Here is a 13,995-nt window from a genome sequence, read left to right on the forward strand (position 1 = left end):
TATCTGGTTTTTAGTTTTATTTATAATATTTAAAATATTATCACATGGTAAAAATAAATACTTTTAAGGAATAAATTTAATATGTCTTATATAAAATGAACCTATGGATTCTGGTTTATCATAGAATCATGTTTAAACAGGCAATACCTAAAAAGTAATCTAGGTATATAGTCTAACCCTTTTATTTTATTTTTTATAAGTGAAGGAATTGAGGCTCAGAAAGGTTGGCACTTGTTCAGAATTGGCCAGCTCAGTCATAGCATAGCTGGAATTAGAATACAGATCTTCTGACCCTAAATCCATTGCTCTTATACTAATTACATTGTATTGTCTATCTCATATTTCTCTTTAAGTCCATTACCTTTATCACTTTTCTAAATCTAGCATTTAAGTGGTTTTTTTTTCCCAGTGGCTTTTCATAAATATCAGTAGTACTAATCTTGTGATTTACATCAGAGTATATTTTAAAAGGAGTTTGTGAAAGGGTTGAATTATAATATCAACACTTGTGCCAAAGATATTGAGCTGTTCTGAAAAGCTACTTGTCTTTTCTGACCTAGATACACAGTTTCCAACTGTGGCAGAGGATGCCAGAGGGAGGAGCATGAGTGTTGGCAAGAGTCTGGAAATTAAATTATTATTTTACTGAAGAATCTAATATATTTCTTAGTTTTTAGCACTGTTATATATGAAAAATTTTCATCATAATACTTGATGAATTTGTGCATTTTATTTGCTGTCAGAAATTATTTTGTCAAGGTGAAAACAAAATGACTTCTGTTTATTTCAAAATTGGTGATTTTGAACAGTACTGCTTGTTTATAACTAGATTTTAGGTTCTGAGGTTGTTTTGCAATCTTAAGAGAAATAATCGTGTGAGTCTATCTCCAGATATGGTTTCTTTGCCATTCTTTGTTCTGTAGAGTGGCAACAAAAAGTCTTAAGAATCAGAGACACCATTTGAAGCTTGTTTTACCAAGGTGCCGGTTAAAAACCTCTAGTGCTAAGTGTGCTGCAGTTAGGCACAGGAGGACAGAAAATGCTTGAATACTTAACTGTTTCTTGACACATTACCCCATTTTCCTTTTGATCAGAATTGTCACAAGATCTGTAAGTTCTAAAGATAGTCTGATGACCTCCATCATAGCCTTTTAATGAAAAGAAAATAAATACTATTGAAGCATGTACAGTTTAGGTGGTATTTCATATCTGTGATTTAAAGGACTCGATCTCAAGTTGAGCTTTTAAATATTACTGTGCAAAATTAATATACATCTGCTCTTTGATTTGCTTGTGGAGATAGTGATTGTAAAATTTGGAGAATGTGAATTGTAAAAGATACTAGAGCTATGCCTAGAACTGCCTGTGTGTGATCATGGACAAATCATTTAACACCTTGTTATATTTGTGCTTTCATATTTTAAAAAGATTATAGAAAATTTATACTACTTATTCTTTTTCACTACTTTGCAGGACTGCTGTAAGCATTGAATGTAATGTTGTAAGAGAAAATCTGTTTAAGTTTCTCCTTTGTGCCAGGTATTTTTCTAGGTGTACAAAGCAAAAAGCAAAGATCTCATATGTTAGATCCTATGGAGAGAAATAGAACAGTGTTAGAGGTGTACAGGAGGCATTGCTATTTATAGGGTGATCAGAGATGGGCTCCAGATAAGTGACATTTGAGCAGACACCTGAAGAAGTAAGAGAAGGAGTTACGTGCATATCTGGGGTAAACGAGCAAGTGTAAAGTCTCCAAGATGGGAGTATGAGCGAATTGTTTGAGAAATATCAAGGATACCAGTGTGGGTGGAACACAGTGAGATGCTGAAGAGATTAAGTGTGAGGGCTGAGTCCTGGGGCACTCTAGCATTTATTTAGAGGTCATGGAGATAAGAAAGGAGATTGTAGAATAATTTCTGAAGCAGGCACAGTTCTAGTGTACTGCGTGAAAGCCAAGGGAAGTAAAGTGTTCAAATAAGGCGCAGTGGACTGTGTCACCTATTGCTGAGAAATCAACTAAAATGAGGACTGAGAATTGTTCACAGCAGTAAGCACCATGGAAGTCCTACAGGACCTTGACAAGAGTTGTTTTAGTGGAGCTTCAGAGTGAGAGGCCAATTGGGGTAAATTTAAGAGGGAATGGAAGGAGAGAAAATGGAAAACAAAAGTATAAACCCAAAGAGTTATGTATCTCCTAAAAGGGGCAGATAATCAGGCTGTAAGGAGGCAAGCGATGAAGGAAAGTTATTCAAAGGAGGGAGGAGGTGATTACTGGAGTGATATCCTTGAGTAGTCTTTGAGTTGAGAGATTTGGATTAGATAGGAATTGGGACAACTCATTCATAATAAGCAAGAATTGTAGAAAATATGGGGAAAGATGCAGCGAGGTTGGTGTTTTGATTGAAATAGAAAGCAGATGATGAGTGGAATGTGAGGATATGGGAAGGATGTATAAATTAGTGATGGCGAACCTATGACACGCGTGTCAGAGGTGGCATGCGAACTCATTTTTTTGGTTGATTTTTCTTTGTTAAATGGCATTTAAATATATAAAATAAATATCAAAATATAAGTCTTTGTTTTACTATGGTTGCAAATATCAAAAAATTCCTGTATGTGACACGGCACCAGAGTTAAATTAGGGTTTTTCAAAATGCTGACATGCCGAGCTCAAAAGGTTCGCCATCACTGGTATAGATGTTTGAAGAGACAAGAGAAGATGTGAAATAATCATTAGGAAAGTGGGAAAGTGACTGAAATATTTGCCTTTTTTTCCCAATGGGGCTCCTTGGACATTGCAGGATGTTTAGTATCCTAGGGTACCAAATGCCAGGATTATCTACCATGTGACAACCAGAAAACTCCACCTCACATTTTCAATTACCCAAGGTTGCAGTACCACCACTGTTTGAAAACTTAATTAGTGGATGATGAATTTAGGGAAAAGATCAAAGAGCATAGTTATATGATTTCACCCCCCTCCTGTCCCATTCTATTGTCTAGGGTTACTGGTGTGGGTTGGTTGGGGATTTTTCAGGAGAGGATAACAAAGGGAACTGCTGGTGTGAATGATAAATGGTGAATTGTGTTATTTCAGTTGGATAAGGACAGAATTGAAGGCATGAAAAGGGTGAGGAATTGTGAAAGGTGGTAGGATTAATAGGTTATGGGCCCTGGTGAGGAGTGGATGTCTAAGGTAGGAAAGAAAATGAGAACATTGGAGGAAAGGACTACAAGGAATGGAAAGGCCAGAATTTTAGAAGGGTCATCTATGTGGTTACTGAAATTACTAAGAATAATGCCAGGACCAGAGGGGAACATGTGTCAGTGAACTAAATAATAAAGTCCTGAAGGAATTAGGGTTTGAGGGATTAATGCAAGATGGGTAAATTAAGTCAAATACTGTAATTTGTGCTTATGGAGGAAAAATCAGATATTCCCTATAAGTCACAGTGATGATGACTGCCATGGAAATATATGGGAAAAGATGGTGGCCTTTCATATGAACCTTCTTAGATTCTGCAGTTTCGCAATCTCTAAGGAAAGGTAAATCTGGAGTTGAATTTTTATTGAGCTTCTGAGTGTGGGGCATTGTAATAAGAGCTGTGGAGGTAAAGGTAAGTCATTTCATTAAGGAACTTATGATACAAATAACTAAAACAGTAATAGAAATGTCATAAAGGAACTTGAAAAAGTGCTAGATGGTTCAGAAGGAAGAAATTATATTAAGCTCAAGTATTAGGTAATGCTTTCATGGAGGAGTAAATTTGAGATGGATGTTTAATGACGAGATCAATGACAAATCATGGTGGTCCATCTGCTAAGGAAAAGGTTGAACTTAAAGCTTAGCAGTAGCACATTGCAAGGTGTTCCAGGGAAGAGTCATTATTCCCAGTTGCAGCTAGAACTACAGTAGTCAGAGAACTGCCAGGGGAAAAATTACATTAGTTTTGTTTATGGGGAATGCCACACTGAATATCTTGAGTGGAATGCCAGTTGCTGAAGTAATGAATAGTCATAGAAGATTTTTACCTGATGTTCTCAAGGTAAAGTTTTCTCCAAAATTGGCCTGAAGTGGGGTTAGACTAGTATAGCAGAGGGTAACATTTTTGTAAATGGTAAAACTACTTTACACAGTAGTATATAAACTTCCTTAGTAAAATGAGGACTAAAACTCAGAATTTTCATTCGCATGCTGTATCCCCTTTCTGTTTTGTTTTGTTGTTGTTTTTTTAATTCAAGGAGCTTGCCTCATAAGTTTTCTTCAGTTGACTTTCAAAATAGCACAGTCTTAGTTTTACTCCTACCTCTCAGGCCACTCTTGTGACAGTGGTTATGTCTGTTCTGGCTTTCCCATTCACTGGTACAACTACTTCCTTGTATCTTAGTTTACACGTTACCTATATGCTGAAAAGTGCCTAATTTATATCCTAATCTAGTTACCTACTTAGATATCTAATAAATATCTCAAATTTAGCATAGTGAAAGTGGAATTCCTGATCTTAGTCCCAAAACCTGCTCTCTTTGCACCTTCCCTAACTTGATTGCTCAGGCTGAAAACCTTGAAGTCACTCCTGATACCTCCAGTTCATTCACACTGCACATCCGTTCTGCTAGGATGTCCTGTCATCTTACCTTCAGAATATATAAATAATCTGATCACTAAGCTTTCTAAGTGATCTCTTTCCTTCCACCCTTGTCCTCTCTACTATGTATTTCAACATAGAAATCATAGTGACCTTTTAAAAACATGAGCCAAATATTGTTACTTCTCTGCTTAAAACCCTGTAAAGGGCTCCCCATCTCACACAAAGTAAAAGCCACAGTCTTTAAAGTTAGGAGTTGACAAACTATGACTCATGGACCATATTAGGCCTACTGCCTGTTTTTTGTATGACCTGTAGACTAATATGTTTTTAAATAATTAAAAAAATAAAAAATTGATATTTTGTGACATGAACATTATATGAAATTGACATTTCATTGCCTATAAATAAAGTTTTATTGGAACATAATCATACTCATTTGTTTATATGTAGTCTATGACTATCTTTGCACTACCATGGCAGTTGAATAGTAAAAACCTTATGGCTCCAAAGCCTAAAGAAAAAGTTTGCCAACCTCTCTCCTGTATGATCTGGTCCCTCACTACCACCCCTCTGTCCTTGAAGCTCTTCTCTCTCGCACTCATCCTACTCCAGCCCTCCAACCACATTGGCCTCCTTACTGTTTCTCCACCTAACCAGGCACAGTCTTCCTGGCAGGACTGCTCATTCCATAGATATCTGCATGACCAACTTCCTCCCCACATCAAATCTTTGCTCAGGTGTCACCTTTTCAACGAGGACTGACCATCTGTTTAAAATTGCATCCCCCCTCTACAGTACAGAGTGCACTTGCGCTGTCACTTCCTCTCTCTTTTCCAAAGCACTTTATACCTTTTAACATATTATTTAACTTACATATTTTTACATTTATTGGTTTTGGCTGTTTTCCACTCTCTGAACTTGAACCCACAAGGACAGGATTTTAGTCTCTTGTTCACTGATATATCCTAAGTGCCTAGAACAGTGACTGGAATATTATAGGTGCTCAACAGAGACTTACTATGATGCATTTAATTATTGTTTCTTTGACCAAATGAGCGATCTAACCAAGTGAGTAATCTAGCTGGCTGATATACAGCTGTTCTGTTAGGAATTGGGAAGAGTTAGTGTCCCTTTATTTCAGTGAGATGTGTTTTCCTGTTACCACTTTCTTTGATTGGTGACTTGATAACATCTTTTCCATTTTGCTCACTGACAGTAAGTATTTAAAAAGCATTCTGGTTCTACTTAGCCAGTTCATACAGTGCATTTCATATCAGGATTGCAGCCATTGTTCCTCCCTTGTTTAAGCTGTTAATTGAGAAAAGGACCTTTTGCCCCAAGCCCAGTGTTGCAATGCTGCTGGTGGTGTGGTGAGATTGCACTTGTCCATCACTGTATGTTTTGGGGTAGGGATGAATAGCTGGATTTTTGGCCTGGGCATGTGTAGTGGATAGGTTTTTCAGTTTAGTCTACTCCTGTGCTTTTTTAAATATAGAAAAAAAAGGAAATTTCCAGAGGAAAATAATGAAATTCAATGTTCTTCACATTAGTTTACAACAGAAACTGAATGCCACCATGTAGAGGGGAGTACTGAATTTATATGTAGTATTTGCTCTTCTCTTAGTGTGTCTGAATTGATCCATCTTTGTATCCCATGTACTACCAAGGCATAGTGCTAGATCCAGAATAGGCAATTAATTAGTATCTATATATATAAAAGCCTAAGTGACCGAACAACTGGCCGACTGGTCGCTATGACGCGCACTGACCACCAGGGGACAGACAGTCAATGCACAGGATTGGGCTCCCACCTGTCTGGATCGGGCCTGTGGGGATCAGGCTCCCTCCTCTCTGGATTGGGCCTGTGGGGATCAGGCCGAAACCAGCTATCTGACATCCTCTTAGGGGAACCTGGATTGTGAGAGGGCACATGCCAGAGCTAGGGACCCCACTGGTGCACAAATCCGTACACCGGGCCTCTAGTGTACTTATAAATCTCACATAATTTAAAGTGAGCCTCTTGTCATATCAGTGAGGTGTCTTTTTCTAACTTTATCTTGTTCATCTTTAATAGAAATGTGATTGTTCTTTCATAATGGAGAAGTAGAGCCTGGATATTTTATTTTTACATAACTTCTTTTGGTGAAGTTGCATATGTTAGTATTAACAAAATGTAAAGTTTTCTATTGTTACTATTTTGAGAGTAAGCAATTTCCTGAATTCTGTACATTACATGGAATCTTTCAAGAAGGTAAATATATTTAAATAATTTCTTGCCTTAATTTAAAATATTTTCTTTTAATTGCATTTCAGAAAAATTACCAAATATTTGACTAAGTTTTATAGTTTGACGATAGAGAGCATAGTCATTCTTCAGTTTTGAGATTTGCTCCTAGGAAAAAGGTCTAATGTTCATACATACAAAAACCTAGCTTTGCATTCTGGGTAGCCTGACATCTAAAACCTTTCACCTTTTAAGGTAAGTTACAAAAGACATGCAACACTAGCAAAAGTGTGATCCATGAAAAAAAAAAAGTTGATAAGTTGGAACTCATTAAAATTTAAAACTTTTGCTCTCTTAAAGATGAGAGACACTGTTAAGAGGATGACAAGACAAGTCAGAGATAGGGAGAAAAATCTTTGCAAAACACGTATCTGATAAAGGACTGGTATCCAAAGTATTCAAAGAATTCTTAAAACTAAACAGCAAGAAAACAGACAACCCAATTAAAATGTGTAGAAGATGTGAACAGATACCTCACCAGAGGAGATATGCAGATGGCAAATAGGCGTATGAAAAGATGCTCCACATCATCTGTCATCAGGGAATTTCAAATTAAAACAACAATGAGATACCATTACACATCTATTAGAATGACTCAAGTCCAAAACTTTGACACCACCATATGCTGTGAGGATGTGGAACAACAGGAACTCTCATTCATTGCTGGTGGGAATGCAAAATAGCATAGCCATTTTGGATGAAAGACAGTCTGGAAGTTTCTTACAAAGCTAAACATAGTCTTACCATATGATCCCGTGTTCATGCCCAAATGGGTTGAAAACTTATGTCTACACAAAAACCTGCGCACAAATATTAATAGCAGTTTTATTCATAACTGCCAAAACTTGGAAGCAACAAGATGCCCTTCAGTAGATGAATGGATAAACAAACTGTGGTACATCCAGACAATGGACTATTATTCAGTGATTTCAAAAAGTGACACGGAGGGATCTTAAATGCATATTGCTAAGTGTAAAAAGCCAATCTGAAAAGACTGCATACTTCAGCTATATGATTTTTGGAAGAGAGAGGGTTGAATAGGTGGAGCGCAGGATTTTTTAGTGCCACGAAACTGTTCTGTATGATTCAGTAATGGTGGATATACGTCCTTAAGCATTTGTCAAAACTATATAATGTGTAGCACAAAGCGTGAACCCCAAGCAAACTATGGATTTTAGTTAATATTGGATTAACATTGGTCCGTTAATTATAAACTAGAGGCCCATTGCACAAAGAGATTTGTGCAATAGGCCTTCCCTTCCCCTGGCTGCCGGTACCGGTTTTCCTCCAGCACCTGGGGCCCAGGCCTTCGCTGCTCTGGCCGGAGCCTTCAGTCTTCACTCCGCCACTTCATGCCTACGTATGCAAATTAACTGCCATCTTTGTTGGGTTAATTTGCATACTCTCCTGATTGGCTGGTGAGTGTAGTGGAGGGACGGTCAGTTTACATGTTTGTCTATTATTAGGTAAGATGGACCACACGAATGCAAGATAATAATAATAGGGAAGGTGTTTGTGTGGTGGAGAGAAGGGGAATATGGGGTTCTCTCTACTTTGCACTCATTTTTTTCTGTAAACCTGTTCTTAAAAATTGTTTATTAAGAAAACAATACTTGATAAAGAAATCATACACATGTACACACATGCCTATACATATATATTCAACATGCTGTATAAAGTGCTCTTATTTAACAGGTAGAGCACAGCTAATATTTTTCTAAGGTGTTTTTCAGCTCTTTCTGATGTATAAATAAAATATTTTATTTGATATTTGAGGGTTTTTTTCTCCCCTGAAGCCATTTATTGAGTGTACACTATTTGGCAGATACTTTTAGGTATTTTTATGACCAATCTCATTTAGTTTGAAGTAGATACTATTCACCTCATTGCACAGGTGAGAAAGCTCTGGCTCAAAGAAGTGGAGTGGCAAAGCTGGTATAGGCATACCTCAGATATTGCAGATTCAATTCCAAACCACTGCAGTAAAGTGAGTGTCACAATAAAGTGAGTTACAATCTTTGTGCTGATGGAGTATCTTGCCTTCAGATTTTTAAAATGGCAACATCTGTGTAGAGCAATAAAGTGAAGTACAGTAAAATGAGGTATGCCTGTACTTGAATCTAGGGATGTCTGACTCCAAAGCTTGTGTGTGCTGTGCAGCTATATGGCCTTTGTAATTACATAGCAATGTTTTTTGAAATAGCTAACATTTATCCTCTAACAAGTGTGTCTTTAGAGCCAAATTATTATTGAAAGGGATTGTCTAGGTTTGAATCTTGGCTCTACTGTATACTTTTGCTTTGTGATTTTAATTAGGTTATATGACCTCTTTATGCTCTAGTTTCCTTGATGTATTAGAGACAGTTGTTGAGATTGTTGTAAGGATTAAATGAGGTAATACATGAAAAGCTCTTAGAACAGTGCCTGATAACAGAATATGAGTTCCATAAATGTTAGCTATCAGTAGTGGAATAAATAGAGGAAATTGAGACCCAAGTAAATTAAGTGATTTCCTGAGTCATAATTTTCCAAGGTCACAAGAGCTATTAAATAGCAAAGTTTAGTTTTTTTATTTGAAGGTGATAATTTTATCCATTTTAAAAAAGAGAAACTCTTTACTGGGGTGGTGGGGGCCTGCCCTCGGGGATGGGAGTGCGGGGGGGGGGGGGTCAATCGGGGGAAAAAGACATATAATACTTTAAACAATAAAAAAAAAGAGAGAAACTCTTTAAAAATGTGTTGCAGTTTCTTCCCATCTGCTTACAGTCTACCCCTACCGTATATAATTTAACTTTTTTTCCTCAGATTGATACAGTAGGAAAAAAGCATTGGGCTTCTTTATTTAGGTGTTGGACCAGGCTTTATTCCTGATTAGTTGTGTGACCTTAATGTTTCTGATTGTAGTTCATTTGTAAACTGAGGGCAGGTGGAATTGGGCCAGATGATTTCCTAGTTCTTTTTACAGCACCAACAAAATATGATTCTGAGATACACTGCTTTTATCATGAATTCCTGCACTATGCTATATAACACCCTGAGGTTCCCAGAACTTCTTGATGCATGTGTAGGGTGGTTCATCTCTGTGCTAAATGACTGAGGAGTGCTGTACTTTTATATTGGCCATCCACAACCTATCTCAGCGTTTTCTTAGCATTCTTCCTGCTTTTTCTACTGTCAATCTACTTTCTTGATATGGTTGATTGATTTATTGCCTTTACCTTTTTACAGAGTAGAGCTTGTGTGGACTTTGTTTTCAGTTCTCAATTGAGCACATAGCATTCTTTTTTGGCTGCTGGATTCACAGCTAAGTATTGAGTCCTCTAGCATGGAGTAGGGTTGGGAATAGGAAATGCCAAAGACTCTAAATTGTGTAGTACGATCTTTCTGCAGAAGGTATGATTTTAGTGACAAAAGAATCTTTGAGATGTCTTTTATCATGGGATCAAGTTTTAGTTTCTTTGTTGTATAAAAGGACCCTGTGAATTGCAGCATGTGCATGTTCCTGCTTTACCTTAAAGTGATATGTATACATAATCAAAGTAAGTTTCATTTGTTAGTTCACTTACATAACCTTTTTTAGTCAAGCCTCACTAGCTTATTTCTGGTGGGTTTTGTAAACCAGAGTCAGGGAAGTTGGTTACAGGATATGAATAGTTTTGCACGTAGGTCACAGCTGAGTATCATCTATAATAATAAAAGCATAATATGCTAATTAGACCGACGTCCTTCTGGACGACTTTCCAGATGAAGCTGGGGCTGCGAGGGAAGCCCGGGTCCTGGGTTCCAGAGGGAAGCCGATGCTGGCAGCTGAGGGAAGGAAGGCCTATTCTTGCACAAATTTTGTGCATTGGGCCTCTAGTTTGATTATAATCATGGGTCTTTTTTTTTTTTCATTTGTATTTGGGAGAGTTAGATGTCACACGTGTAACTTTCCTGGTCCATCCAAATTAAAAAAGGGTATTTTTCTGTAAGGGAGTAACTGGTGGACTATATTAGGAAACTTACAAAAAGAAGGACAAGGTGGGTTCTTTATTTAAAAGAAATTAAAAAATACTGAAATAAAGTCAAAGCTATTTCTTTGTGAGTTTATGTATTGTGTGGTATGTAAGTTACTCCTGATATCTACATAGTTAAAGCATGTGTTCTATTCTGATAGTCACTCTCTAGTTTTTTGTGTGTTTTTTTTAAGTATCTGGCTTATAATATATAAGCATTTCATCAGTGCTCAGAAGAGTTAATTTTTACACTGTCTGGAATAAAATCTCCTAAAGGTGAAACAAAGGGATGATGAGGCCTCTGGTCAGAAATATACAGTGGGATCCTGGCTAGATTCATCCATGGGTAATGAAGACAGGATTTAGAGGGTATTCAGGAGTCTCATATATCAGTGCATAATAGGTTGAGGGGGAAGTAGAATTTCTCAGGAGTACAGAGCCAAAAAAAAAAAAAATTCTGAATTTTTGGCCTAAACATGATTAAAGGAAAAACGTGCCAACATATGCTGCCTATCTCATCATCCTATATAATAAAGAGATAATATGCAAATTGACCATCACGCCATCACAAGATGGCTGCCTATGACCAGCCCAATAGGGGGGTTAGTGAGGGACGACCAAACGACTGAACAAGCAGGCTGCATGGGGTGACCAGGCCAGCAGGGGGGTTAGTGAGGGACGACCAAATGACTGAACAAGCAGACTATGTGGGGTGCCCAGGCTGGCGGGGGGAGGGTGGGCGTGAGGAGCGACCAGGCCGGTGGGGGGGGGGGGCAGTTGGGGGCGACCAGGCTGGCAGGGGAGGCAGTGAGGGGCGACCAGGCAGGCAGGCAGGTGAGCAGTTTGGAGCCAGCATTCCAGGATTGTGAGAGGGATATCCGACTGCCAGTTTAGGCCCAATCCCGGCAGTTGGACATCCCCCTAGGGGTTCCGGATTGGAGAGGGTGCAGGCTTGGCTGAGGGGACCCCCCAAACACACACACACCAGGGGCCTCTAGTGGTTCTATCAAATTGAAAAGGCTCATGGTTACAATTGGTGGTGGTATATTTTCAGGTGTCTTATCTACTTTTTGGATAGGTCTGATTAATACCAGTGTCCAATAGAAAAATCTCAAGGTTAATTGCAACATTGTTGCCAACAATAGTACTATTACTTATTTTAGGTGGTGGTACTATGTTTGTTAATATCTTTATCTCATTGAGAGCAAATCAGCTAGCTGCCAGCCACATTGTGACTACCAGGAAGGGGTTGCTTTTCTGGCCATATCACTTAGACCAGTGGTCGGCAAACTGCGGTTCTCGAGCCACATGCGGCTCTTTGGTCCCTTGAGTGTGGCTCTTCCACAAAATACCACGTGCAGGTGCGCGCGTACAGTGCGATTAAAACTTCATGGCCCATGTGCAGAAGTCGGTATTTTGTGGAAGAGTCACACTCAAGGGGCCAAAGAGCCGCATGTGGCTCACGAGCCGCAGTTTGCCAACCACGACTTAGACTCACTTTTTCATGGGCCCAGGCCTTCAAAGCCTGTTTTAGCTTTTTGTTTGAAATGAGGTAGTTGCTTTTGTAAAGATTGTTTCTTTTTAGCCAATAACATGCTTATAGGCTCCACACTTAGATATGAAACTGATAGTAAATAAGCATTTTTGAGAAGTTGGTTTTATTTTCTCTTGCAGGTGTAATTCAGAGAGCAGTCTTCAAACCTTTGCCATATTGACTCTGAGTTGTCAGGGGACTCAGGCTTATGAGGAGGTACTGTCACATAAAACAGTGTCTGGTGAAGACAACAAGAAAGAGGGGAAAGGATCGGAAAAAGAAGCTAAAACACTGTAGGAAACCATGGTAGGTTATGATTTATGTTTCTTAATTAAGTTACAAAAGATGCCAATAGTTTAAAATTGGAAGTGTTAACAGGAGGGCAAGTGAAAAACAATGTGTTAATTTTTGGCTCTAGTGCATCAGATAAGGAAGGCACTCTACCATTTAGGCAAAGAAATGAGTTCAGATTTATTATGAGCCCTTTAAACCACAAGATGGAGCCCCATGAGCCTGCAGACCATAAATTATTAAGTACAAAGGAGGGAATGTTCATAAATAATATTTTCTAATAAAACTGGCATCAGCAAATATACCAATGGTTGATGTGACCTTGAACTTGAAGTTGTGTAATTTTCTTTGAATTCAGTTGTTTTTCCCCATGGAAATAAAAAAAAATTTGTGTATAAAATGTGTATTTAACTCAAAAAGCCACCTTTTCCCACATGCTTTTAAAATATTAAGGTCAAGTGTTAACTGTATTGGGGACACTGAACTGAATATCAAGGAAATCTTGTTTTCTGTGGAAAGTTCATTCTTTTGAATTTGAGATGTTAGATGAGGTCATAACCTCTGGTGCCTAGTTTTTTAATTGGTAAAATGTGTTGGATTATTTCTGCCTAGTATTTTGTTTCAGGAGAATGTGTGAATTTTTTCCCTTTAGTATATAACTGAAAAAAGGTTTAAAAAAGATAAGTGGGGAAAAAACAAAAATATTAATCATCAGTATGTTTGAAATACATTGTTTAGTAAATCTGATAGTGTTTCTTTAAGTGTTGTTTGATTTTTTAAAAAGTTGTAGGAATTATAACTTAGTTGAATTGCTCTTTAGAGAAGAAATTCTAATATTTTAGTTCTGGATGGTGGGGAATATGTTGATTTGGGATTTTCTCTGTCCTGAGTTTTATGGTGATATGTAAAAAATGACACTGACTTGTGTTTCCTCCCATGTGAATTATTCAACACTTCAGCTCATTTATCTATTATGGTCTTGATATTCTTACAGTTTAAAGAAATGCTTTATATATATATTACTAGAGTCCTGGTGCACAAAATTTGTGCACGGGGGTAGGGTTCCTCAACCCAGCCTGCACCCTCTCCAATCTGGAATCCCTCTCACAATCCTGGACCACTGGCTCCTAACTGCTTACCTGCCTGCCTGCCTGATTGCCCCTAACTGCCCCCCCTCCTGCCAGCCTCATCACTTCTAACCACCAATGCCTGCCAGCCTGATTGCCCCTCACTGTCCCTCCTGTTTGGCCTGGTCACCCCTAAATGCCCCTCTGCCAGCCTGATCACCCCTAACTGCCTCTG

At 38.3% G+C, this 13,995-nt stretch overlaps 1 protein-coding gene across 7 annotated transcripts in view; it reads left to right on the forward strand.

Annotated features, from left to right (window-relative positions):
- The window catches only part of STRBP (spermatid perinuclear RNA binding protein), a 127,306-nt gene that overhangs the window by 43,368 nt on the left and 69,943 nt on the right, over nucleotides 1-13,995 (forward strand). For all 7 annotated transcript variants that reach the window (XM_014528893.1, XM_005880902.2, XM_014528894.1 and 4 more), the window contains one exon: nucleotides 12,543-12,708. In XM_014528893.1, the coding sequence (XP_014384379.1) occupies nucleotides 12,706-12,708 (3 nt within the window). In that variant the 5' untranslated portion in view covers nucleotides 12,543-12,705. Of the gene's footprint in view, nucleotides 1-12,542; nucleotides 12,709-13,995 lie in introns of those variants that run through there.

This window comes from Myotis brandtii, unplaced genomic scaffold (genome assembly GCF_000412655.1).
Source record: "Myotis brandtii unplaced genomic scaffold, ASM41265v1 scaffold658, whole genome shotgun sequence".
Taxonomy (NCBI): domain Eukaryota; kingdom Metazoa; phylum Chordata; class Mammalia; order Chiroptera; family Vespertilionidae; genus Myotis; species Myotis brandtii.